A 26,710-nucleotide genomic window follows, 5' to 3' on the forward strand; every position below is an offset into this window, starting at 1 on the left:
CTAACAACAAACAGCAGCCAAAGTGTGGTAGAGTATCTTAGGGCGAGACCAGATTCCCTCACCACATACCAGTTCTCACGAACAAAGTGGGCCATAAGAAATGGGGTCACCAACAGAACTGTCCTCAAAGCTGGTTGCGTTTCTCCACCTCCCAGTATAGGTAGCACCTAATTCAATAACTCCTTGTGGATCTTTCTCTCAGGGTCTTGCTCTGTGGTGACTGACTGTCTAGTCTTTCTACCTCTCTCCCAACATGCCATTTTCTCCTGTCATAGCTCTGCTGGGTCTGTTTTCCATCCTGATCCATACAGAACCACAGTTACTTTTGGCATGACAGAATAGAATGTGGATGTTTAACAACAACACAAAGCACAAACCTCCGTTATTTGGTAGTAACTGAGTTTGTATTCTGTTCACACCTCTGATTAGCTGTGTGACATCAGACAATTGCATGACTTCTCTGTGCTGTAACTTAATAGTCTAGACGATGAAAATCATAATATTTTCTGCAAGGTTGGGGTGAGAATAAGTCAACCAAACTGTATGTTCAGCATCATGTCTGTTGTATAATTGAAAAGAGTGAAATAACAGACTTAACGGTGACCCCAGTATTTAATTCACCAAGCTACTAATAAATACAAACAGAAAGTATAAAACACGGGATTTGAGAATTCCAGATGTAATAAGCATCGTTAATATTATGACTATTGAGTCTTAATAGAGTCATAGAAGTTTCCAGTTCTCATTTCCTCAAGTGAAAAAGGAAGGTGTCAACTGTTGTATTGTGAATCTGTTGGCAGCCTTCAACTGAGGCCTTTGTGAGAGTGTAGTAATCATTTTGGAATAACCATGGATGAGACATGATTCAACATTCCCTCATCACAACAATTGGTGTCTTGTGTCTCCTGTCCCTAGGCAATGGTGGCAACAAATATCATACTGGCTAAGAAGGGCTAGTGGCTGTGTGAGAATGAACTTCTCTTTTCTGATTTTTATTCCAACAAGGCCCCCAGCCTCCTTAGCAGTTCCACTCACATGCAGAGAGGGCCTTCTCACTTTCCAGGGCCCTACACAGCAGTCATCTCTGGGCAGAACTTTGCAAACACACACAGAAGTTTGTCTTACCAATTTCCCAGGTGTCTCTCAATCTAGGGAGGCCGACAACCTAATAAACCATCATAGCAAGTCAAAGCTATTTAACATCATTAGCTCTCAGTAAAACCTAAATTCAAACTCCAGAGACAACCACTATGCACTCAGCATGATTAAAACTGGGAAGACTGATGTCACCAACCATGGACAAGAATGCTCAGCAATGAAAGCTCTCATATAGTGTGGAAAGTAAAAATGGGTGACACTTCAGACATTTTAAATATTTTCTTAGAGAAGTTTGAAAGTAAGTCCCCTTTGCTGAAGACACCAGGCATTATGGATCCCGAAGTCTGAGGAATCAAGCTGGAACTGACCCAGTCACATCCTACCTAAGGACTAGCTTCCATAGCAGTAGAAGGTGCCAGGCAAATTGTCAATGGAGGAGAGCAACTGGTTGTCTCCCCAGTTAAAACACTTATCAACCATAAAAAAAAAAAATAACCAACAGATCAAGATAGCCCAAAAGGTGCAATAATGGCACTTACATCTTGGAGGAGACCAACAGCTATCTAATGGGACAAAAGACACACTTCACAGAAGGAAAACATTCCTGGTACTATAAACTCAGCCAGCCAACTATCCATGGGTAGTGAGGCCATGGGTCTTGGATGAGAACTTATTACTGCTACTTTCCTAAACCACAAATGGCCAGGGGTACCCAATTCCAACTGGTAGATCTACAGCACAACCCCTATCCAAAAGGTTTAGGACACAGCAGCAAAGAGAGGGCACAGGACTGGAAGAGTCGGAGGACCAGCTTTGGGAGCTTGTGTCTTCAAGAAGACAGGAGCCACACCCATGAAGTTTCAACAACATAGCTACCTAAACAATATTTAATCAATGACAGCACCAGTTAACATGCCAGCTTGGATAAGGGAAATCTTGTAGAGCCCCAAGCTGAGATGAAGAGCTAAAGCAGTTAATGACTCCAGAGAGAGGGTGGTCTTCCTCAAAGATGAGCTCCCTAATTCAGTCTCCAATACCAAGGGGCCATCCCTGAAGCCATGTACATACAAACAACGTGAAGCCAGCTCACTCAACTCTCTTTACCCAATGGAAATGTAAACATGTCCACAAAATTACTTAAGAAGAATATTTAAAGTAGATTTGTCCACTGTATTAAGTCAAGGTTCTGTAGAGAAATAACCAATAGGCTGTACATACAGCGGTGTTGCTTAATGAAGGAGATAGATTCTAGTGACTAGCATCACTGTGTGACCATTATAGCATTCACTTACATAAACCTACGTGTCACTGCCTTGTATTAGTTATTTTTCTCCTGCTATGATAAAATACTATAACCGAAATCAACTTAAGGAAGAAAGGGTGTGTTTTAGAGGAATACAGTCTATCATGCAGAAAGGCTTGGCATGGTAACAGGAATGGGAAGCTGGCTGATTCAACTATATCTTTATTCATCCATAGGAAGCTGGGGGGTGGGAATTGGTGGCAGGAAGTGATGTAAGTCTATAAACCCTTAAAACCTTCCAATGATGTACTTCCTCCAGCAAGGTTCCCACTCCTAAAGGTTCCAAAATTTCCCCAAACATCACCACCAGCAAAGTATTCAAACGCATAAATCTATGGGGGATGTTTCTCATTCAAAGCACAAGTCTCCTGCTTCTTAACCTGTGGGTCATAACTCCATGGGAACATGTTGCTGAACATGGGGTGGTGACAATTTTACAACAGTACAAGTATTCTGAACAAGAAGCAACAAAGAAGTAACTCAAAGTGAAGCGTATAATGAATCTCGAGTGATTTAAGTAGCTCTCACCTGTTATATCATGACTTACTACCTCCTTGGTTCTGAACACACAAAATGGACACCTTGCACTGTGCATGCCCTCCCTCCATGTAATACCCACAAAAGCTGACTATTATGTGTTAGGAATTCATGTGTTTTTATTGTACAGAGCTTTCTTTACTTACAGATACACATTAATTTAAATACAGGGAGGAAAGTTTTGATGTCTTCCTGAGCACGTATATAATTTGAGTTGTATGTTTTAGAATGTTTGATGTTAAGAATTCTTTGTTTCAGTTGCTGAGTTTCATTTTAAAAATTAGATTAATTTTGAGTTGGCTTTAGGACAATACTTCTAACAAATTCTTATATGTTTCTTCTGACCCAGAGACCCAAACCCAGAAGTTCTCACCACCTTCTGGGTCCTTCCAGATTTGTAATATTGACCATGAGCCTCTGAGAACATTGAGACTAGAACCCAGAAATGAGGAATCTATTTCATCTTGCCTATCATTTCCAGGTGACTAGAAGAGGTCTTGATACAGTACTGAGGAGGCGTCTGCAGATGGCTCTGCACTCAGTAGGAAACAGCACTTTCAATGGTCAACACTGCCTGCCAGAGGTATGCACAATGTGTGCTATGCCTTTGCTACCCCAGAACAGCTTGGATTTAAGCACCACATAATACTCAAATAAGGAAGGTGAGCTATGAGAAGTGCATGTTGAGTGAATTAGATATCTCTGTTTCAATGCAGGGAAAAATAGGAAGACTGGTTTAAAACTGGTTCAGTTATCAACATGTTGATAGAAGGCCCCTGTCATGGTTTCATGATGAAACCATGCTATCTATGTCTCCCATCTGCTACTGGGCAGATTTCTTCTTGCCAACTGTGGAGTAACTTCAGAGATACATTCCACTCACTTATGATTACTACCTATGTGTGTCTAGCTTTTGATGACTTGTTGGTGGGCTATAAATCATTTGCTTCTAGAAAATCCTCAGGAAAAAAATCAAGTATAAATAATAATTGTAATTAGTCAAAAGTTGGGCTGGTGGTGTAACTCAGTATTTGTGGTAGATTATTTTTCCTGGCATGCTTGAGGCCCTGGAGTGGGAGAAGGAAGAGGAAAAAAAGGATAAAGAGAAGGATGAGGATGAGGGACAGGGGAGGAAGAGAAAGGAACTCTTTTTTGTTTGTTTGGTTGGTTGGTTGGTTGGTTGGGTGGTTGGTTGGTTGGTTTTTTCCACTGTCCCATCAACTACAACAAAACACAACTACTCCTACTGTCCCTAGTGGCCAAAGGTAGAAAGTGCCTCTGAGCTGGTTCGTGGTTATGTTTTGCTGTCACTTGGGAAGTAACTCTTTTGTGCTTTCCCCAAAGAACACACCGCACCTTGATGATCCTGTGATGGACTTCTGACTTCGAGTACCAGCGTGTGAGGTACTATAACCCCTTCAGACACTTGGTCCTCTTCTCTGACATCATAGGGAAGCAGGAGGCAGAAACCTGAAGGCCTCACTTAGGAAGCTTTGCTTGTCACCACTCTGGTAGCTTTTGGTTCTAGTTTGCCCTTTAACCCCTCGCCCACAATCTATTGCTGGAAAGAAAACAATGTTTCCTTACTTGGGGCTTTCAAACTGGAATCAAAGGAACAAAGAATTGGGGGGAGGGGGCATAGACTCTCCCAGTTTATGCATAGCTTAAAACATAAGCTAAATGCATCCTGTAATTCACAGACTACATAGTCAGTAGTTAATAAGATCCCAGCCTGCCTTCTAGATGCCCACACTGAAATCTTGTCCCTGGAGAGGCAAAAAGCACAGCCAGGGGAACAGATCAAAAACAGAAAAGGGGAAGGAAAGGAGGAGGGAGGGAGGGGAACGGGGTAAACTGAATGAACCGAACTTTGAATGGATTGTGTATTTCTGGACTATACACAGAAAACCTAACCACAGTTGAGGCTTCATTTTAGAGATAAGGTTGCCTCCTTCCGCCTAGCTCCAAAGTGTGGCAGAAGCTCTACCCCAGCGCCCCCTTCAGATCGCACTGCCAAAAGCCAGGAGGTTGGCTTTGACCACTATTCTTTGGAGGATGAGTTTGGGAAATTGTCACAATGAAAGGTACTAAACTAGAGAGAAGTTGTGTCTCAGCCTCACAAGCTCTGGCATGCCTTCCAACACTACGGAACTACAGTGGAAGCATCTCCAGACAGTGGGGCATCTTCCAACCACTGATTGGAGATTGACATCCGTGAGTTTTAGATGCACAACATTTTGTCATTTTGTTTCATTCCCCAAAGGGTCTTGTGTGAAAGATATTTAATCATGATTATCTAAATAAAAAAAAATGAGGGCTGCATTTGTGGCTCCATGGGACAGTGCTTTTGTAGCCCTTACAAAGACTCAGGTTCAAGCCCCAACATGGCAACAAAAGAAAATAAAGAAAAAAAATCGGCACTCCAGTCAGAAGCTGACTGAAATCATGTAGATGACTGCTGTGAGTGGGAGATTAAACAGAACCTCCTTCCAAAGGGATCATCCCAGCTGGGCCTGTGGATGGTGTGCATATTATCCTCGTGGAGGGCTGAGAAGGTCACGATACACTCACCTGAGTATCTAGCTGCTCCCCTCTACCTGTTGTATGCAACCCTACCTGCACTGTAAAAGGTCTGGGGAGGAGCTAGAGTGTATAGACCAGGTGAAGACCAGGGGAGAGGAGTGCTGTCTGTCACAGGGCATCCTTGCTAGGCAAAGACCTTCCTGATGCAGCTTGCTGCAGGGTGGGAGCATCCACAGCTCTGTAAGTAACCTCTAGCCTATGCTCTGTAAGGAAGCTCGATAAATTAATTGACTCCCCAGTTAATTAATACTGATGGAATCCTGCCTCAGTTTACCACTGAGCCCTCAAGAGAAGGGGTAGATGTTGTTCATATCTCCTGTGGGAAGGAATTTTAGCAACGTTCATAAATGGCACTATCAAGGTGCTTGTCTCTGGACTCACTACAGTGCTTAGAGGTGAACATGTCATTTCTCTGTCACTACAGATTTAACAGTGATTACTTAAGACACAATTTGCTGACAGGTAAACCTTCCTTGTTGGATTATCCTCGGAGCCTCTCATGTCCATCTGATGTCAGTCCTGGGATGTCCCTGAAGGGTTGCAATGATGCCTCTGCCTCCATCAACAATTCATTGCTGAGTCCTGCATTGCTGGAAACTGGAAAGGCCCCAAAGCTCCAAAACCTGCTGCCAGTCTGCCAGTCCCTGGCGTCCTGGGAAAGAGTATCTTCCTTAATAGATATTTTTTTTTAAAAAAGTACTTATGCTTGGATATTTTAAAATGAAAGGATATTTCAAGCTATAATCCCTTCCCTACTCAAGAATAAATCATTCTGCAAGACTGGAGTGTTTTATAGGCAAAGAAAAAGCATTAATTAGTATCATGGATACATACTTTTTCAGCCTGTGTATTTATCATTTATTTGTTAGTTTGATGAATTAAGGGCAATGGAGATGATAGTGATAATATGGTACTCCAGGACTCTTCTCTGTGATCCAAGACATTTTATCCTGTGGTCCTAGCAATTTCTGTCTTCCTTCTGCCCTCTTATAGAAAATGGTCCTCTCTCCCTCCATCTCTGTGGTAGGTGTTGGTGATTCTGACTACCTGTCCCAATGCCAACTATTTCTCTAACCTTAATGGCTCTTCACCACTTCTTACCCAACCCCACCCTCTCTTGCACTATAGATCAACCCCACCTGTCTGTCTGCTAACTTCCCTCCCTGGCCACAGTGACTGCCCCAGTACCACTTATACCAAGGCTACCCCAATGCTCTCATTGCCCAGCCATGCTATGTGTTTCTGCACCTCAGGATCCCTAGGGGACCTGAAAAGAAAACTGGAGAGAATTTAATCAAAACATCTTCACGGAGGAAACAGCAAAGCATACTGAAGTGCCTTGAGCAGGGGCAAAGGTTGTTCTGTGGAAGCCTTGACTTCATGGAGGTCTGAAGGACAAAAGGAGCGAGCAGCTCCTATAACCCAGGGAGAGCAAAGACATAGGAGAGAGGCCTCTCACAAATGGGGTGGTCATGTCAAGGGACCCAGGCCCTAGTAAGCAGCTCAGCAAAAGGGAGCTAAGACATCTCCTGCTGCTCTTCCCATTGTGGACCCGAGGAGCAAGGATTCCAGTTGAGATATGTATTGGTGTAATTATTAAGGTCACTCCACGTAGTTAAAAGGGAGGTTTATTTTGTAGGATAACTTACAAATAAAGGGATAGGTTGTAGGGTCTGGCAAAGGTATGGCACAGTCCAGTGGTGTTCTCTGGAGAACTCTGCTCGGTCTACCTCCAGCGTCCAGGGTCCCAGAACCAAGAGAGAACTCTCCTCTCGATCCTGGGTCTTCAGCTTCCTCCCTCAGCCCTGCCTTGTGGGCGTGACCGTTACTGAAGCCTCAATGGGGGTTGGAACTTCCAGGCCAATGCTGGGATGGCTACCCACTACATCTCCCCCTTTTGTCTATATAAGAAGGTTCTAACCTAATACAAGACTATATACAAAGAAATGGTTACCAAATATTGTCCAGGAGTAATGAGGGATAATGACCTAGATAAGTTGGAATTACAATAAATGCAAACAATATCAAGCAAAAAACACATACTAAAATCCAAGGAAGTCTAGAGTGTGGGTAGGTAGCATGTTACAAAGATCATTCCAAAAGGTGTCCTATCCTAAAGAACCTGAGTCTAATACTTAATATATTCTATCTAAGATATTATATATGTATATATACTAAGTTGTAACTATAACTGCTAGTCTTCAACCTCATCAAAGACCGAGAAGGAATATAATAATACCTGAGAAATGGGAGAAGGATGCAAGCAACTTTCGGGAGTCTTGCAAGAGTAGACAGAGACAGCTGGCAGCCTGGACAGTCACCTAATGTTTCTCAGCATCGTTGGTGCATTCAAATTGGCTACAGGCCTAGAGTATTTGACAGACCATTTTCAGAAGCAGGAATTCTGAAAGACCATCTTACCCTGTCTTAGCAAAGTATAGTGGTCGCTTTCCTTGTGTCCCGTTTGTCCAGAAAGGACAGCATTTGTACTGTCAGCAGTTGAGGCAAGGTTAGTTCTTTGCCCAGTAGACCATTTTGTGCCCCGAAGACAAACTTCCAAATGGAAATGTCTTAGAAGCCCAACATTCTCTCAGGATCAAATTGGTGCTACCAGGAGCAATTGTGTCTCATGTCAACAGAATTCTAAGTTATTTAAATGCCATATTCTCTAGGTCCATGAAGTGTTTGAAAACTACCTATCCATCTGACCTATGTATTTATAAATCTGGATAACCTAACTAACATAATTATAGAGATGACAAGCATAGGTGCCAATTGTGATTGAAGACTAGATAGTTATAATTTCCTCAGTTATGATAAAAGATAAGTTAGATATAAAACCTTAGACTCACAAATATAAGATAGATAGGATATCTTCTTCAATATTATAACTGAAATTCTTGCTTGATAATTGTTTTATTTTCTGAAATTTTACTATATAAAAGTTAAAACCTTGCTTTAAAAAAAAAAGAAAAGGGGAAGTGCTGTGGGATATTCTGTATGTCAAATATGTTGCTCTGATTGGTTAAAATAAATAAAGTACTGATTGGCCAGTAGCCAGGCAGGAAGGATAAGGTAGGTGGGACAAGGAAGAGGAGAAGGCTGGGAACAGGAAGGCTGGGGGGATAGACTGCCAGCAGCGGCCATGACAAGATGTAAGGTACTGGTAAGCCACAAGCCACGTGGCAAAGTATAGATTAATACAAATGGGCTAAATATAAGAGTAAGAGCTAGACAATGGCAGGCCTGAGCTAATGGCCAAAGAGTTTAAATAATATAAGTGTCCATATGATTATTTATATGTGGGTTATGGGACCGCGGGGGCTTGGTGGCACCTGGAGAGAAGCTCTCCAACTACAGATATGCATGGAAGTCACCCTACCAGGACCCTGAGCAGGAGAAAGAGGGAATGGGTTCAGAAGGGTAGCTCAAGTAGTACAGATCCCTTCCTCCATCAAATGGCTTAAATTTCCATTAGAACTTAACTGCCCATTAGGCACCAACTTCAGCTTTCCCCAAACAGAAAGGGTAGGAAGGGTAGGTCTTCCTTTATGTCTCTGAGCACACAGTATCTGGGCTCCTGGGTTGACTCCCCGTGTTCTACCTCCCCACAATATCTCACAGTAAGAGCTCTGTTTTATTAGTTCCTCCCTACTTTGTAAGCACACAAATTTGACCAATCTAGGGCCATATTTAATTCTGGAAATACAAAGTGCATCCCTATTTTATTTCCTGGGCTGAATTAGCATATATTTCCATAATTGTTACCCAACATTATTGAGGCATATCTCTATCTGGGAAAACCAATTAGTAAAGAACAATTTTAAACATAGCTAATCCACTTCGTGTTGCTTAAAAAGACAGGAGGGGAAAAAGGAAACCAGCCCGTGTTGTGGGTTGCATCTCATCTGTAGCAGGTGTGACCACACACTTGAGTAAGGCAATGTAGCACTGATATATGGCTTCCAAAACTCAACCCAATCAATCATTTTATGAACAAACAAACAAACAAAACAAAACCAGCTCCATTAGATAACGTCTAATTAAAACAGACACTGTATCCTTGCATTCTTGATTTTTTAGTTAATAATAATAAGCTGAAAGTGAATCTTTGTTGGGGTGGGAGGGGATTTTTTTGTTTATTTGGGTTTTTTTTGTCATCTTTTTGTTTTTTTTGGGGGGGGGAGGGGATCTAACGTTGAGACAGGGTTTCTCTATGTAGTCCTAAAACTCACTCTATAGACCAGGCTGGTCTCAACCTCAAACATCTGTGTGTCTCTGCCTCTTGAGTGCTGGGTTTAAAGGTGTGTGCCACCAATGCATGGTTCTGAAAGTGAAACTTACATTGACTGGTGAACCACACTTTCTTTCATCCACTTTTTTTATTTTATAATTTAATTTAATTTTACATATCAGCCATGGATTCCCCTGTCCTCCCCCCCAACATCCCCCCAGCCCACCCCACATTCACATCTCCTCCAGGGCAAAGACTCCCCTGGGGATTCAGCTCAACCTGGTAGATTCAGTCCAGGCAGGATCCACTTTTAACCCACTGCATGTGTAGGAGTGCTAAGTGTATTCTTCCAAGAAAAAGAATAAATGAATGGATTTCTCCAGCCTTGCCAGCTCCTCGTCTGGGATCAATCTTCTGCTGAGCCTCACTCCTTGGGTCCTCCTGTTCCTTTCTCACTGAAGACAGAAGCAGAGGGAGAACCTTCTTTGTCCACATGGACAATTTTCTGTTGGTGTGTCCCTACAACCAACCAGATAGTAAAGGAGCCATTGCCTCCCATGTAAACTTACTTATAAAAGAGCAATGTTTTGAAAAGTCATCTGCTTGTCTGTTTGCTAATCCTCCACAGCAATATTTATCCTCCCCATCCTTCACCTCTGAAAGGCCCAGGGAGGTTCCAGATTTTATCTACCTTGTCCTCACTGCCCCCTCATCCCTGAAGAGCCACACAGTGGGAGTTCATCTACCTTGTTACCCGAAGTGAACAGGAAATTCCCATTCATCTGCTACAGTGATGGTGTTAGTCAAAGGTTACATTACTCCATTGGTGGAAATCACAGAGATAATAGTATCAAGGATGGTGATAATAATAAAATACCCATTGCGTGGCATGTTCTGTGTTGATTTACTCCTCCCAATAATCCTATAAAAGTTTTGTGAGGTAAGTACCACTCTTAGACCCATGTTACAGATGAGAAAACTAAGGTAGAGAGGAGATACTCCATTTTCCATAGATTTGGGGTCTGATGAGGGTGAAAATCAGGATATGAGGAGAACAGTTGCCACAGCCCAAATTTTAACGTGTCTGCCTACCATTCTATAGCAAGTGCCCTGGAATCTTTTTGAGTACTGGCTGTGATACTTGCATTTCAAAGAAAGTTAGTCAGTAGTTAACTCTTTTTTAAAAGTTTCAAAAAGTATATGAACTCAGAAGTTTGTGATTTTGCCATAGTTAATCAGGTGAATAACCAAGATGGGATGTGTTACTGCCAGAGAGGAGGCTCTTCCTCATATCAAAGCTGCCGCCTCTCATGGAACACTCTGAAGAGGGTTGTTTTTCTTTGGGACATTAGACATCTATTTACGGAAAGCTCTTCCAGAAAGTACAAAGGCGTCATGAGGGTGTAATTTCCTCCCTTGCTTTGTCCAGGGTTAAGTAAACAGTGAGAATGGAGGGAAATGAAAAACCCAGGATGCCAGAGATAGTGAGAAGTGGACCCGAAGCATTCAGTTCAATTTTCTTCTTATTATTAAAGTACACTTACTAAAATGTCAATAGCCTCCATTTTACTTTGTTCCGGCCACATTTTCCCCTTTACTTTCTTTTGAAAACATTATTTGTTGGCAGGCACAAATCTTCCTTCCGCCACTCTTTCTTAATGTTGAAGAAAGCAGTGAAACATACAATTTTTTTTTCCTGTGTCCCTGTTGAAGATCCAGTATTGTGCAAGGATGACGAGTCTTATTGATAAATAACTCACAACAATGATGAGATAGAACACCACAGCTTTATTTAAGATCTCTAAATTAAAGGTCAAAGTACAGAGAAAGTCACATTAAATCCACATACAAGCAATTCAAAAGAAGTAGCTATGTATTCTATACTCAACTAAGGCAAACATTCCAACACAGCAACACAGTGACAAAGACTTCTATCTCCCTAGATGAGGATCACCCATTCTACATGTCCTCAGCCCCTCTAGACCTGTTATAGATCAGTCTATCACAGACTTTTCTGCGAGAATGTTCCTGCTGTTGGAGAGAAACATCCAACCCTTTGAATATTCTGAAATATGTTCTAAATAGTACTCAGTCCAGCAAACTACTTTTTAATGTGTAATCTACAAATTCCAGACTCTGTCCTGTGATTGAGATCTTGTTTTAATACAGAATATTTTTTTTCTGAAATTAGCTGAGCTAAATTGCAACTTCAAAAACACGATCATGTCCACCTATGGGTTTTTCTACACAACACTGGGAGTAAGCAGGTCTCAATTTACAAACACAGTTAAGTGGAGAACTACTGGAGTATTTAGCATCATCTCTAGTCAACACAACAGATCCAACAGCGAACAAGAAGCAAAGCCACACACAAATAAAAAGTCTGCCCACTACAGCAGGTGCACAGTCTGTATATCACTACTACTTGAACAACTACAAAATCAGGGCAATAAACTAATCCAATGCAATCCAAGAGAACCAAATCAGCGAAGCAACGTTCCCCAGGAGGCTACCAGCGTGATTCTACTAGAAAACACTACCTAAGTCTTACAATATACTTATTTCTATGTGTCTTAAGTGTTCACTATTTCAAAGTCTTTCTACATATAGTCTGAAGGGAGTCACTGTTAAAATGCAGGTTTCTTATCTATCAGCTAAAATATCAATCTATTCCATGAAAAGACAAGAAAGTCAACTAGGTTCTCTCCTTCACAACTGCTTTGACCACTTCCCTAAACTTCTTTCTCATCTCTGTGGGAGCAAGAGTGTAGACTATTTTTCTCAGAGTCTGTGAAGGTACTAAATAGGAAACCATACAAAACAAAATGTGTCTAGACTATTTGGAGAAACTCAAAGACATTGACTAGAATAGTAGCAGGTCCCTCTACATAACTCCATGCTTTGTCTTCATGGTTCAAAAGGAAAAAAATTACACACTTCAAGTCAAAAGCACACTTCAGAAAGGTAAGCACTAAATATGAGTCTGCACCTGTACTCTTGCCCCATGTCTTCATACTGCAGTCACCTGCTTGTATGTCTGGATCCTCTGTTAAAGATATGACCCTGGAGAACAGGGGTCCTGATTGACTTATCTGTGGTCCCCAGGGTCCGGCTCAGTGAGTGTGCTGAAATGTCTATTCCTGGACTATTAAGTGAACTGCTCTCTCCTTCCCATTTCTATCTTGACTCAAAGATCTTGTTTCCATTGCATTCTTGTGCATTTATCACCAAAACTAATGGATTACCTTGGTTTGGGAAAGAGGCATTTCTAAAACTAATAACAGTGTTGTCTGCTCAATGGTCATTGGCAGGAGACAGCAAGCTTAAGAGGCCGCTCACAAAACCTACTACATTACAAACTAAGCGGTCATGTAAACCTGTTACTGACAATGTAGAGAATGAGCTTGGGTTGTAAGAAAATGTGGGTCCCTTTGCAGACGAGATCATAAGTGGAAGTGTTACAAAATATGTCGGGTACCTAATAAAAACTGTCCCTTTCTGAGCTATTACTGTTTGTCAGTGCCTGACTTCTAAATGCATTCATGTCTTTGAAAATTCCTTAACTTTACTTGTTTATTTTCCCTCAGCATGCTACTCTAGGATTAATGATGTGGCCTTTGTAAAGTGTCTTGAAATCCCTAAAGTGTTATAATCGACCCAAGTACCATTTTATGCATGCAAACTGTGTCTATCCAGCGAGTCCACTTAAACATCTAGGATTGGGAACTGTTGTCTCCTAAGACCTAATAAATGATCCCCTCTGGCTCCAAAAGCAAGTACTTCTTCAATGGCAATGGGAGGGACAGCTGAGGAATGGCTCTGTGGCATCTGTCATGCAACGCCTTTCGAATGGCACATCTCGACAAATGCATGAGGGTCCTGGGAGTGTTGCAGCACACCTTGAAGAGGGAGTGGTAAAAATCCCAGTGTCTCTGGAAAAGCAAGACAAGACATGTTAATTGGAGGGTGGCTACACAACTTACAAAGATAAAAATCCACACTGAGGCATGTGTCTCTACTTTACACACAAGAATAGCTTTCTCAAGTTTCTGAGAGTGAACAAAACTGAACACAAAATTAAAATGGGAAGGTCAGGAAGTGAGGGCATGATAATGCTGGGAAGAGAAGAAGGAAACACATTCACAATCCAGGAATAATGATATGAACTATCATGCTTGAACTGCCTGGACCATTTCATACCAAAATGACCATTGTGATTTAACTCAATATTATAGCATGCTCGTTATGCACCTAGTAACATCTACTAGCAGTGGTTAGGAGGTAACTTTAGAAGGTAAAAGAGCTAATAATTAGCAGAATAAGATTATACAAGTAAGCCATTAGCCTCTAAGCCCAAGGAACTTTGTGCCTGGTATCCCTCATGCATTGGACACAATTTTGAAGTCCTAAAAATCACAAACAGGATGCTCTGTGTGAAGGGCTAGTTAAGAGATGGAGCAAAGCCAGGCGGTAGTGGCACAGGCCATTAATCCCAGCACTCAGTAGGCAGAAGCAGGTGGATCTCTGTGAGTTTGAAGCCAGCCTGGGCTACCAAGTGAGTTCCAGGAAAGACACAAAGCTACACAGAGAAACCCTGTCTCAAAAAACCAAGAAAGAGAGAGGAGAGAGAGAGAGAGAGAGAGAGAGAGAGAGAGAGAGAGAGAGCGCAAAGTCCCTAAGACCACAAGTGAGAGCGTGGTTCTACTACAGGCTGTGCAGATGGCTCACTGCAGACTTCGAACTAGTGTTTCCTGCTTAGTCATAGTTAAAGGTGAGTGAAATATCTCCAAAAAACACTATGCTTTTTTGGAAAAAAAATCTGAGTGAGCAATCCCTGATGTTATCACTTAACTCATTTAAAGTGATGAAAAATAAAACCTTCATATATTTACTCAAACTTCTCTCAGAGAAATTTCCCTGCGAGACTCCTTAATATCACATATTTGACAGGCACATATAGATAGAGATTTCCACTCTTGTATTTGCATTTTATAATCCGTTGTGTCATTGTATTTGAGAGAGCTTTGAAAGCACTCTCAAACCAGCATTTTACATTAGGAAGCTGCATCTTCATATGGAGGCTGGCAGTCCTCAGCAGTGAGAACCACGCAAATGAATCACTTACCTCCAGGTCATCATCAGGAATGGCTCTTCTCCACTTCATGTTCCACCTGATGTGCTCATATGCATTGACCACAACTTCAATCGCTTTGGGGCAAGAGTGGCAAGCCTGGATCACCTGCAGAGAACACAGAGAATGTTGTCACTTAGTGTGTGCCTGTGATTGACACCTCTCACCAACCAACACATGCTGACAATCACAGTTCTAAGGAGGATTGGGGTGCAAGGTCAACCTGGGATACACAGTGTATCCTGTTCCCCAAACACACCAAAGATGAAAAATTAAAGATAGAATTGAGGGCTGGAGAGATGGCTCAGCTGTTAAAGGCTAGGCTCACAACCAAAAATAAAGATAGAATTGAAAAAAGTTAAATAGAAGAACTGCTTCAATTACAAGCCAGAGAGCTATGTGGACTGGAGCTTGTCAATTCAGATCTCACAGAGGAACAGAGGTCTTGGACAGTAGAAAGGTCTGTGGCATGTGTGTGTTCCACATCTGTGTGTATGCATGTGCATGTGTGTGCACATGTATGTGTGTGCAGTAATGCATCACCTCTCTGCCGGTTGGCTGAGGTAGAATGAAAGGAAGGGAAGCTCTTGGTTAGTGTTGGAGTAACCTCACATGGAGCCTTCTACTGTGTTGGAGTAACCTCACGTGGAGCCTTCTACTGTGTTGGAATAACCTCACGTGGAGCCTTCTACTGTATTGGAGTAACCTCACGTGGAGCCTTCTACAGTGGTCTCTGCTGCACGTAGGAAGCAGGAAGGTTTGTGTGAGTTTTACAGATGCCACAATTTGGAACGCCCATCTCTCTTGCTAAGACTCCTCTCCATGTTGACTCCCTACCCAACACACACACACACACACACACACACACACACACACACACACATACACACACACACATACACACACACATACACACACACATACACACATGCACACACACACATACACACACACACATACACACACACACATACACACACACGAAATACAGTTAACAAATGCACAGGTACATAAAGTGAAGTAATGAGGACATGTCAAGAAAAGAATTATTAATAAACACTATATTTTAAAATGTGTGCTCTGGCTCCGGTTACTTTATCTATTGTAAGCTTATGGGATTTAATATTTAATGATAACTGTATTTAATTAGCTCTCAACATTGTAGATGATTTCAGTCAGGTCTTGTGGGCTACTATGAGCCAACACAGCACAGCAACACAGTGCTTTCAGTTATCCTTATTTAAAGAAGCAAAATTGCAAGCTACCACGTATTAAATAAATATATTGAAGCTTCAAATCAAGAAAGGATCAGAGGTAGTCTGTCCATTGACTGGCTGGCAATAAGCATTACTTAAATATGTATTTAGTGAGAGAAATATTCTAGCCACTGTCATCAAGTTTTTCAGCTAGCTCTATAAAGGCAAAGAGCAACCTTGGATCACAAGCCCATGGCAAGGTAAGCAAGTGGCTGGAGCCAGTCACCTAGTGCTTCTGGGGCCTCTGAAAAGTCAGAGAATCTGGACCTTGAAAAATTAACTTCCAGCTAGGTTTGTGGCTTCTAGGGTGGGGAGTTATGTCCCAACACTGAGCAAATGCATCTACACTAAACCCAAACTAGACCTTCTTCATGGGAGGTGAGCTGGTGATACCAACATGGGAAGTGTCCATAGAGCAACTTAGGTTGTCTGCGTCTGGACCTTTCTTACCCACCTCCTTGTGGAAATGCAGGCAGATGATATTTTGCTGTGAGATGTTTTTCTCTTACATCACACTGCCATCCTGCCAGAGCTGGCAGTCTTTACAATATGGCATCATGATTAAGGACGAATTTCTCATAGACAAGTTTTCATGTATGTCCCCAAATACTGCTTGAAAGGGGTTCATGCTAAAATTCACTAATTCTTTATCTGAAATTCACATTTAACTTAACACCTAGTATTCTGTCTGGTAATCCTATTTCTGGCTTGTACCCAGAAAAGGTTCAAACAAAGTTATGCAAACATAATTGTAAATATGCACAGGTCAGAAGCCAAACTTCACACATCTTCTGCTTCCATTTACACTTGACATCCTCCCATGTATAAGAGAATGAATAACTTTTCAGTTTCCATTAGAGTGAAAAAATTGCTGGTTCTAAATCCTGACCTCCTATGTTTTTCAGATGCCACAGGCCCCAAACCTCCACTGCTGGCATCAGTTTTTCTGATGCTCTACTAAATCTTCCGGAAGGTTTGTTCTCCAATCCTGAAAGGATCCTTACTAGCCTGACAGCCTCTTGTCACTTCAGGCTCTTCAGGCTTCTGGAGCTAATAAAACTGGGCTCATCTTCTCAGGCCTCAGTAACTATTTCGCTCAGGCCAAAATGAATAAATAAATAGGTAGAAAACTCAAAAACATCACTCTCCACTGACTGCCAGAAACCTAGCCTATCACATGACAGTGGACTGCTGTGGGCCCCAAGGCAGAAGTCACAGCCTCTGCTTAACCTTGGCTGATCGGAGGAGCAGAGTGACATTGTGTCACTCTTTAGTGACTCTTTCCTCCACCACAGAACAAGAACTAGATAGAGATGAAATCTCTTTCTAAAACAGGGATGACTGAAGAGCAGTTTGGATGCCACCCCTGGTCATCTGTCCCCTAGAAGCACAAATAAATATAACACAAATTCAAGGGGCAGGGCAGGTGACTCAATGGTCACCTGTACTTTTTTAAGTAGTTTAGGCAATCACAGAACTGGGGGTCCATCCCTAAGACTCCCTGAAAAGATTGGCATCTTATTCCCAGTGTTAGGGAAGCAGAGGAAAGGGAGTCCCATCCCAGGAGCTTGCTGGCCAGTCAGTTTAACTAACTAGTCAACTCCAAGATCCCAAAACAGTGGGAACACGACCTTAAGTTGGCCTCCACCTCCAAATACACATGCACATGTACATGCACACCCTGACACACAACTGCACATACACACACACATGTGCACACAGAAGGAAAGAGAGAGAAAGAGAAAGATGCTCCCCAAACTTTTTCAAATACCACTTGTAAGATACTTTAGTACAAAACTATCCTAAAGCTGCCTTGAACCTTATATAGTGCTATATTTTTGTACATGCACACAAAAAGAAAAGAAAAGAAAAGAAAAGAAAAGAAAAGAAAAGAAAAAAACAAAAACAAACAAACAACCCACTTTCTATCAGGGGAACCTTGAACAACAAGCTTCCCACACAACATTGTTCAATGGCGGAAATTACCCTTACCCTCCCCCCCAATCTTCACATTATCTTTTCCTTCCCTAGAAAAGAAAAAAATGTCTTTCTTGCCCTACAAGAAATCTCAATTTTGGCTCCCTGGGGTGTCGCTTCCTTTTGAATTATGCTAGGAGAGAAAAAAACCAAATGTCCTTTTGTACCCTGAAAAGCAATTGCAGACCCTATCTTTCTCCCCACCCTCCACCATCTCGCTTATGTGATTTATACAGTGGCTCTCAGTGAAATGCACCCCTGCTCCATCCGCTTTACATAGGGAAGACAGCATCTGCAGCTGTGACCTTGCTCCTTGTAAATAAGGAAACTGAATTCCCCATCCAAGAGAGAACAAATCACTTTATCTTCTGGATAAATGAGGCAGTCGTTTTGCCTGTCCTAAAGATGACTTTCTCTTAGGAGAGTTGGGCTGCGGAGTAGTGTTCTAAATCACTTTCAGGCATCTGCATAGTAAATTGAATAGTTTTTCTTCTGCTTTCCCATTCTCACACATCTGAGGGGGTAGTAATGAAACTGTTGACAATTGCTGGCACCAGTAGCCAAGTCTGTGTTAAATCTCCTTAGCAATCAGCCAGACCACAGGAAGCTAGAGGAGCAAACAAAACCAAGTAGGAAAACATTGACGATGGTGCAGCCAGCCTTCCTTGGGACATAAGACTGTATGCTTATTGTCAAGGCTGGAGGAGCCACCAAGCAGGGGCAGTACCAGAAGCTCTTATCTTGTCACAAAGGCACACAGGACAAGGAAGAGGAGGATAGGGAAATGGGCTGAACATCCTCACCAGACTAGTGGGCACACCACATCCACTCTCTTCTTAAACATTGCTGAATAATTCATTCTACTACCTGCATGATTCAAAGAGGAAACTTGGAGAAAGGTGTTCAAAATTAGTACAGCAAGTACACAGCCAGGTAGACACTGTGTTCAGCATCACTAGACCTCTGTTCCTAATAGCAGAGAACCAACCATCTGTGTGGGAAAGACTTCGGACCTCCACAAACTCCCAAGACTTCTTACCCCCAAACAGAAGCACTTTGAAAGTCTATTCCCACTAATTAAGCATTCAAAAGAGAATGAGAAGGAGTTTGAGAGACATGATACACAGGCTCACTCAGCAGTGAGCTTCAGGACTGAGTTCAGCACTTTGGCCTGCAGGCACTGTCCCAACAGGACCCTTCCCTGAGCTGGGAATGTCCAGTGAGTCTATCAGAGCCCACAGCAATGATTTAGTGCTCAAAAATGTTTGATACTATCCCAAGACCCATAGCATTATCTGCTAAAGGCTAACATGCACCAGGAACCATGTTAAACATTTTTGAAATAGTATCTCATGCAATTAAAAACAAACAAACAAAAAAAAAAAAAAAAAAACAGGTGAAGACATTATTGACTGTCAGACTGACTGACAGAGTGGGACAACACACTTCCCTGGTACCTTTGTCACCTGCATCCCCTCCAGCCTTCTCTCTAGAAGGAAACGGTACGAGGGCATAAATATAGGAAATAAGCTTTATTTTCTTTATTTTACTTACTTATTCATTTTAACGTGCATATGTGTGTGTGTGAACCCAGGAGCTAGAGTTATGGGCTGTTGGGAGCCACCTGGCATGGGTGATGTGAACTGAACCTGGGTCCTCTGCAAGAGCAGCAAGTGCTCTTAATTGCTCCCCAGCCCACCCAATTATACTTTCTAAAGTCAGTTGTGGTGAGGAGACAGTTTGCTTGACTTTGGACATTCCACTATAAGTAATAAGAATAGCCTGGTGTGAATGGGACACAAGGAGAGGAAAATGGGCAACAGGCGAGATGTTTATAGATACAGAGAGGTGGTGAGGGTAAGAAGTCTGCAAGAACTGAAAGCACCTCAAGAAAAAGAATAAGAAGTGTCTGGTCCCATCCTCTAAGTGTGTGTGTGTGTGTGTGTGTGTGTGTGTGTGTGTGTGGTGCACTATGAACAGGTGTAAATTTCCTTCTGATAAAAGACGGTGTCCACATGCTGTTGCCAAAGAATTTAAGCCAAGAATACCTATTTCCCAGATGGGGAAACTGAGGCTTAGGATGTTAGTAATTTATTCAATCACTTGCTTATGGGAGTAGCAGGACCAAAATCTGATGAAAATTCCTTTTATTATTTTTATTCTAAAATGAGTGAGCTATAGAAGACCAAATGGAGATAAGAAAAAAAGAAAAACAAGAAAGAAGAAATTACAGAAAATGTGTAGAAGTTAAATACCTACAGATGCTTGACATTTTTAGAAATATTTAACAGATATCCTGAGACAAGTATCATTACTAGTTAAAATCTGGGATAAATATAAAACTTGGTTCAGAAGGACAGAGAAACCCCTCCCTGGTATAGGTTGCACATGAACTATTGTGGGTCATACATCAGCAGTAGGTGGCTCTCCTGGGTAATTGTATAAATGATAGAGAAAGTGTTTTAGAGACAGATACCCAGGTGAAAGATGGCCGTGTGCTCATACATCATTGAAGTCGACAGTTAGGATCAGACTTTTATTGCACCTGAAATCCAGGGAGTCAAAGAAAGCAACTCAGAACGTAAAACGCCATAGGTGGTATTCTCTGAGCACTGGGATCCTGAGTCAGACTTCAGTGGGAATGTAACATATGACCACCAAAGAACCATTTGGAATTAACCATAAAACTGTTAGCAAGTCTGGGAGTGTCCTCTGCTTTATACCTAAGTTTAAGGGAAGAAAATTAACCCATAGTTAATTTTGGCAACCAAAGGTGGAAATTCCCGGTTGAGTTCGGTAGCACTGATCCTACTACTTCTTAACTCAATCACTGAGTCTCTTTGGATTGTCTGGAGTTTTTCCTTGTTGAATTCACCACTCTTAAATGATTTTTGTTCTTTGTTTGTTTGTTTGTTCAGTTGTTTAGTTGTTTTCCTTTCAATTTTATGAGACAAGGCCTTACTATATGACCCAGGTTGGCCTCCTGCCTCTACCTCTCCAGTGCAGGACCAACAGGAGTATGTGCACCACCACTTCTGACTGCTCCCTTCTTTAGTACTTTTCCTCTAACTTGTCTTCACATCGAAGGAGCACAGGTGAGTCCTTGACCTTTTACCAGAGTGAGACAGAATACTCAGGCAGGATGCACTAACATTATATATGTATGGAAGGGGCTAGCCCCACCCCAGTCAGATGGACTACTCCTCGAGTTTCTCAGCCTCTTTAAAGTTCTGGAACTGCAGTGTCATCTGGTTTGTTTTAAATGTTAAATCCATTTTGACTACCAAATTAATGATCATCATTAACCTGATGTTAGCATCTCCTGCATTCCTCTACTTTATCATGAACTGTGCATATTAAAATGACCTCTCCGTGTGTTTTTCTTTCCCAATAGACTCTAAGCTACTTGCGTAGGTACCTTGTCTTGGTCATATCAACATCATTAGCATCTGGTCCCTGCCAGCCCATTAGAGATTATTAATTAGTATTGTTCAGCACAGAGGTCATGCTGTATGGTGTGATGAGAATAAATCCTTGAATCAAATTATCTAAGGTCAGATCCTACTCCCACCACTGTGGGAGCTCAGAAGTGATGTGACTGGATGCCTCAGTCTCCTCTGCTGAAGAACAGGGACAATTTACCCCTTATAGAATTATTGAAGGAATCAAATCAACAAATACCAAATGTTTATAACAATATACTGGACTTGTTATAAGTCATCATTGGTCCCTATGTGTTAGCTGACATTATTGTCAGCTTTTGTCAAACTGACTGTGTAGTTCTTTCCTGGCTGTAAGCTAACTCATTCCAAAGCAAGTTATGCAGTCTTTAGACCAAACATTGAGTAGGAGTAATTGTCTGTCCCTCATGAGCTGACTTTCTAACTCCTGCCCAAATTTCAAACAGTTGTAGAGAAGGATGAGGAGGTCTTATAGAGGTCAGACATGGTTGTTCAAGACTCAAGTCTTGAACAAGTTGGAATCACCTAGAGACTGGAGGGCACACCTCTATTTGAGCTAGACCTGGGATGCAGCCTCACCTTGTGGAACTGTGGGGGGTAGATCCGTGCAGCCCCATAGTTCAGCAGCAGCTGGTAGCAGACCTCAGGCTGTGCAGCAGGGCGCACAGAGGTGACCTTCAGCACGTACTGGATGGCTGCACAGCCGTTGATATCCATGAGGTTGGCCTCGGCGCCCGCATCCAGCATCATGTGCATGAGCACGTGGTCGCAATTCCAGGCAGCCTTGTGCAAAGGGGACTTGAAGTCGTCATCGCGGGCATTGACCTCAGCGTTGTTGTCCAGCAGCGTGCGGCAGATGAGGTGGTGTTCCCTGCTGTACTCCTGCTCCTTGAAGCGCAGGGCCCAGTAGGTGGCCACAGCCAGCGGGGTCTCCATGTGGGCATTCATGCTGTCAACGATGGCCCCGTTCTCCACGTAGAAGGCCACCAGCTCGGAGAGGCCAAAGTGGGCAGCCGTGTGCAGGGGTGTCTCCTCATCCTGGTTGTTGGTTTTCATGTTCACGTTTGCACCTGTGAAGGGAAATGGAAGCGGACAACTATTTAAACACTTGTCTGTATTTATGGTTCTTTCATATGTATGAGCAAGACTCTTTTTCACAGATTCTCTTTAACCTCTGCCTGTCACGTGTGACTCCTACCCAGCCATAAAGGGCCATTCCTGACTCTAGTTTAAATTGCTTCTTAAGCAACACTACTGTCTTCCTGACTACCAACGAATGTACCCCAGAAGAGTAGGTAACGATCCTTCCCAAAGCCTCAAGTAATGCTGGACTCCAACTCTTCATTCCCAGGTGGATGTGGAAGTAAGTAATGTCTATAACAAAATATTTTCTATCATTGCAATGTCAAGCACTGTTGAAATACAATATCTTCAATTTTTTAATGTTAAAATTTGGCAACAGGCAAAGAAGCTTGCCACCAAAGTCTAACTACTTGAGTTGGGTATCTGAGACTCACATGGTGGGTCCAAAATCCACAAATGGTTCTGTGAGCTCCATGCACATGTTCACATACACACAAATAATAAGAGACAAATAAGTAAAATTTTAAATATAAAAATGAAGGCTATTTAAAAAAAACTGTAGCTCATGCCACATACTTTAAAATGTGTAGGGTTTTTCATTTAAATTTTTACTTTTATGTATATTGCGCTCCACTTGTCTCTATGTGCACCATATGCATGCAGAAGCCCCTTGAACTGGAGTTATATGTGATTTTCTGAGTGCTGTGAATTCTGGGTGCTGAAACCATGTCCTCTGCAAAGGCAACAAATGTTCTTAACCACCAAATCATCTCTCCAGCCCCTAAAAATTGTTTTAAGTGTTTTACAAAACAGCATCTTTCTTGTCTTTCAAAGCAGGTGGATCTCAAGTTGGACGCAAATATACTATGGTGACATGAAAGGTTCCCCGTAGTTAGGCTGAGATCACAGCATCATGGAAGCTATGTCTTTGGAATCTAATTAACACAAACATGCACACACATGGTCACTTGTACACAAGTGCATACACACACACACACACACACACACACACACACACAGAGTCTTTAGCACCAAAACAATCTAAAGGTCATAGTTTGCACTGAGAAGTGTTGAAGTTAGCATTATCGTAGTAGTCACCAAAAGAAAAAAAAACGTGGACATCAGTTGACAAAAACATTTCATAGACAATTGTTCATGCTTGGATGGTGCCTTAGAAATGATTTCATGCAACCCACCTACTTAGCAGACCAGGAAACCAGTTTGAATTTTGTTTTTCTGATAAGAAATATTAAGTATTTGGAATGATTAACCTGAGAAACTAGAAATTTCCTTCTTTGCCTAATTTGAAGGGGTAGACCAAATAATGCCTAAAGGCCAGTATCATTAATAATTCTACTGGAAATTTTCATAGGTACTTTAAATATGTCTGAAGAGATTATTATTATTAGTAGTAGTAGTAGGAGGAGGAGGAGGAGGAGGAGTATTGGTGGTGGTGTGAGTGTTCATGTTATTGCTGTATCTAATATTAATTTGGAATTGAACCAAGTACAACATTGCAACCTAAATGCATTTCGCAGACTGCCTCATGGACTCTTTGCAGCATTCTGGTAGATGCAGTTTTCTACCCTGATTTTACAGTTGGAGAAAGTCATCCTTGGGTTAACATTTTGCACAAAGGACACCAAGCTAGTGAGCTTGCAAGCAGAAATTTGCAAGCAGAAAGGCTGGCTTGAAATAAAATCCCTTATTACAATTCTATTCTCCCTCATTATTATTTTTCTGCAGGAAATTTTATATTGTTTGCTGTATGAAGACCCAATGTAGCAGAAATGTGATTGCATTTTATAAATTTAAATATGGTTTTCCCACATGGATAGCTCCTTCTTGGCTTTATTTACAGCATCCCCTGATTATTCAGAATATACTTAAGAAGGGAATTCTCCCACAAGCATGTTCAATGTCTAGGTAAGGAATCATCTCTCCAGTGAGGTTTCTCCAAGCGTATGGCTGGGCAGACACTGGGTTCTTCTCACTTGCAGAAGGTGGAACTGTAATCAAAGCCATCTTGTCTGTGGTCCCCAGTATTCTGACCTGGAAGAGTTCTGGGCAAGGTCTTCTTTCCAGAAGAGTACCTGCTTTTGAGTGAAATGGAATAAATACAAGTGTCTTCCCGGAAGCCATGTGCAGGGTCACTTCAACTGCTGGAGAATTTCCAGTAAGAAAAGAAATCAGAGACTCAGAATGAGATTTTTGCAGGCCAGCTGAGAGGCAACCGCTGCCTTTGTCTTCTAATGGACTCGGACGTTTACTCTCAATCTTTGGCCTTTTGAGATAACTGAATTCATGGCACGGTCACCTTTTCTGAGCTGGAACTTTTCATTTTTATACTTGAATTGTGTCTCTGGCAAGAACTTTCCAAAAGAATATATAATGCTTTTTTTTTTATTATTTTGGATTCTTTTGATTTCTCCAAGAAATTAGAGCTCAGAAGTGTGGCATTTGGGGGAACTTTTACAATTGCTTTTTCACAGGAAGGTACAATATATTAGTTGTCAACAGCTTCCATGATAAAACTTAAAATAAGAGAAGTGAATCTCTCTGAAGCAATGTAAACTAGTTTGACATCAAATTGTCTGCAGGGCCAGTTCTCTCTGGAGGCTCGGAAAGAAAACCCATCTCAGCTTCTGGTGATGGCTGGTGAGCCTTGGTGGCCCATTGCTTGTAGAAGTATCATGTCAATCTTGACCTCCATCTCCATGTGGCGTTGTCTGTATCTTCATAAAGAAGAATGCCTCACATACTGCGATGGACTCATAACTGCTTGTTATCCCAACGAGGGTATCTTTAGGACTGATTCCAAGCACAGTCACAGGCTGAAGTGTTAGAGACTGGGGCTTCTACATGAGGGATGCAACTCAAGCTTATAATGTAACGGATGCATCTTGATACACAAATTTAATTGCACAGCTTCAACATTATTGTTATCATACCCCATTTAAAGAAAGCAAATAACCTCCCCTCCCCCAGACAAGGGCTCACTAATAGAGCCCAGGCTGGCCTCTCCTCTAACTCCCAGAGACCAATATACCTCTGCCTCCTGGGTGCTGGGATTAAAGGCATGCACCACCATGCTCTGGTGTGAAAACAGTTCTTGATGTAAAGGAGCTCCCTGCCCTCCACTCTCTGCCCGATGACAACTTCATCCAGCTACAGGTGACTATAGCTTCTTCATAAACCTGTTCATATAGGAAAATCTTTGCACTTCTTTTAGCCTTACAACTTGTGTGTAGAACTCTAAAGCAGATGGTTTGGTTTCTTTCTAAGTTTGAACACATGAACCATATGAACATATTGTTCTGTTTTGCTCCCTTCACTCAACATTCTGTTGTGATGTTTGCTACTCTGTTCTTTTTGCTGGTTCTGTCTCCCAGCATAAGTTATCAACAGTTTTTCCTTGCTACTAATTAGAGACAGTTCCCATTTCAGACTATTCCAAACACTACTGTTCTGGGCATTCTAGCATATTCTAGCATATTCTTATACGCCAGTGGTGCTCGTGTACAGGAGTTTCTCTGGCTTCTATGTCTATGAATGGAGCAGCTGCACTATTGAGTATACTTAACTTTAGTTTCATTAGATAGAGTGAGTTAAAAGCCAGCAAGCTGTACTCCTCTGTGGCCTCTGCATCAGCTCCTGCCTCCAGGTTTCTGCCTTGAGTTCCTGTCCTGACTTCCCTGAGTAGTCAAATGAGACCTGAGATTTGTAAGCTGAAATAAACACTTTCCTCCTCAAGTTGCTTTTGGTCATGGTATTTTACCACAGCAATCTGAACTCTAACTAAAATGCTACCTATTCATTTATCAAGACACCATCATTGACAAGAAATCCCTTCTCACCATTTTTTCAGTCACAGTCCTCAAGGATACAAATGAAAACACAACAACTTATCCTGACTCCTTTTTCACATCATTATGGAAAACTACACTTCTCTTAGAAAAGGTCACTAGGATGAAACATTCACACCTCATGGGTAACAATGATCTGTGGTACATGTGAGAATGCAAAGGAAATATTAAAACAGATGGA

The 26,710-nt window shown here is 41.9% G+C and overlaps 1 protein-coding gene across 1 annotated transcript in view; it reads right to left on the reverse strand.

Annotated features, from left to right (window-relative positions):
• Nucleotides 1-11,546: 11,546 nt before the first annotated feature.
• Nucleotides 11,547-26,710, reverse strand: part of Asb4 (ankyrin repeat and SOCS box containing 4) — a 41,181-nt gene continuing 26,017 nt past the window's right edge. The window contains exons 3-5 of the mRNA XM_036182179.1: nt 22,160-22,650; nt 14,881-14,994; nt 11,547-13,687 (exon numbers count right to left, since the gene is read on the reverse strand). Of these exons, the coding sequence (XP_036038072.1) occupies nt 13,499-13,687; nt 14,881-14,994; nt 22,160-22,650 (794 nt within the window). The 3' untranslated portion in view covers nt 11,547-13,498. The remainder of the gene's footprint in view (nt 13,688-14,880; nt 14,995-22,159; nt 22,651-26,710) is intronic.

The sequence above is a fragment of the Onychomys torridus genome, chromosome 3, assembly GCF_903995425.1.
Source record: "Onychomys torridus chromosome 3, mOncTor1.1, whole genome shotgun sequence".
NCBI lineage: Eukaryota > Metazoa > Chordata > Mammalia > Rodentia > Cricetidae > Onychomys > Onychomys torridus.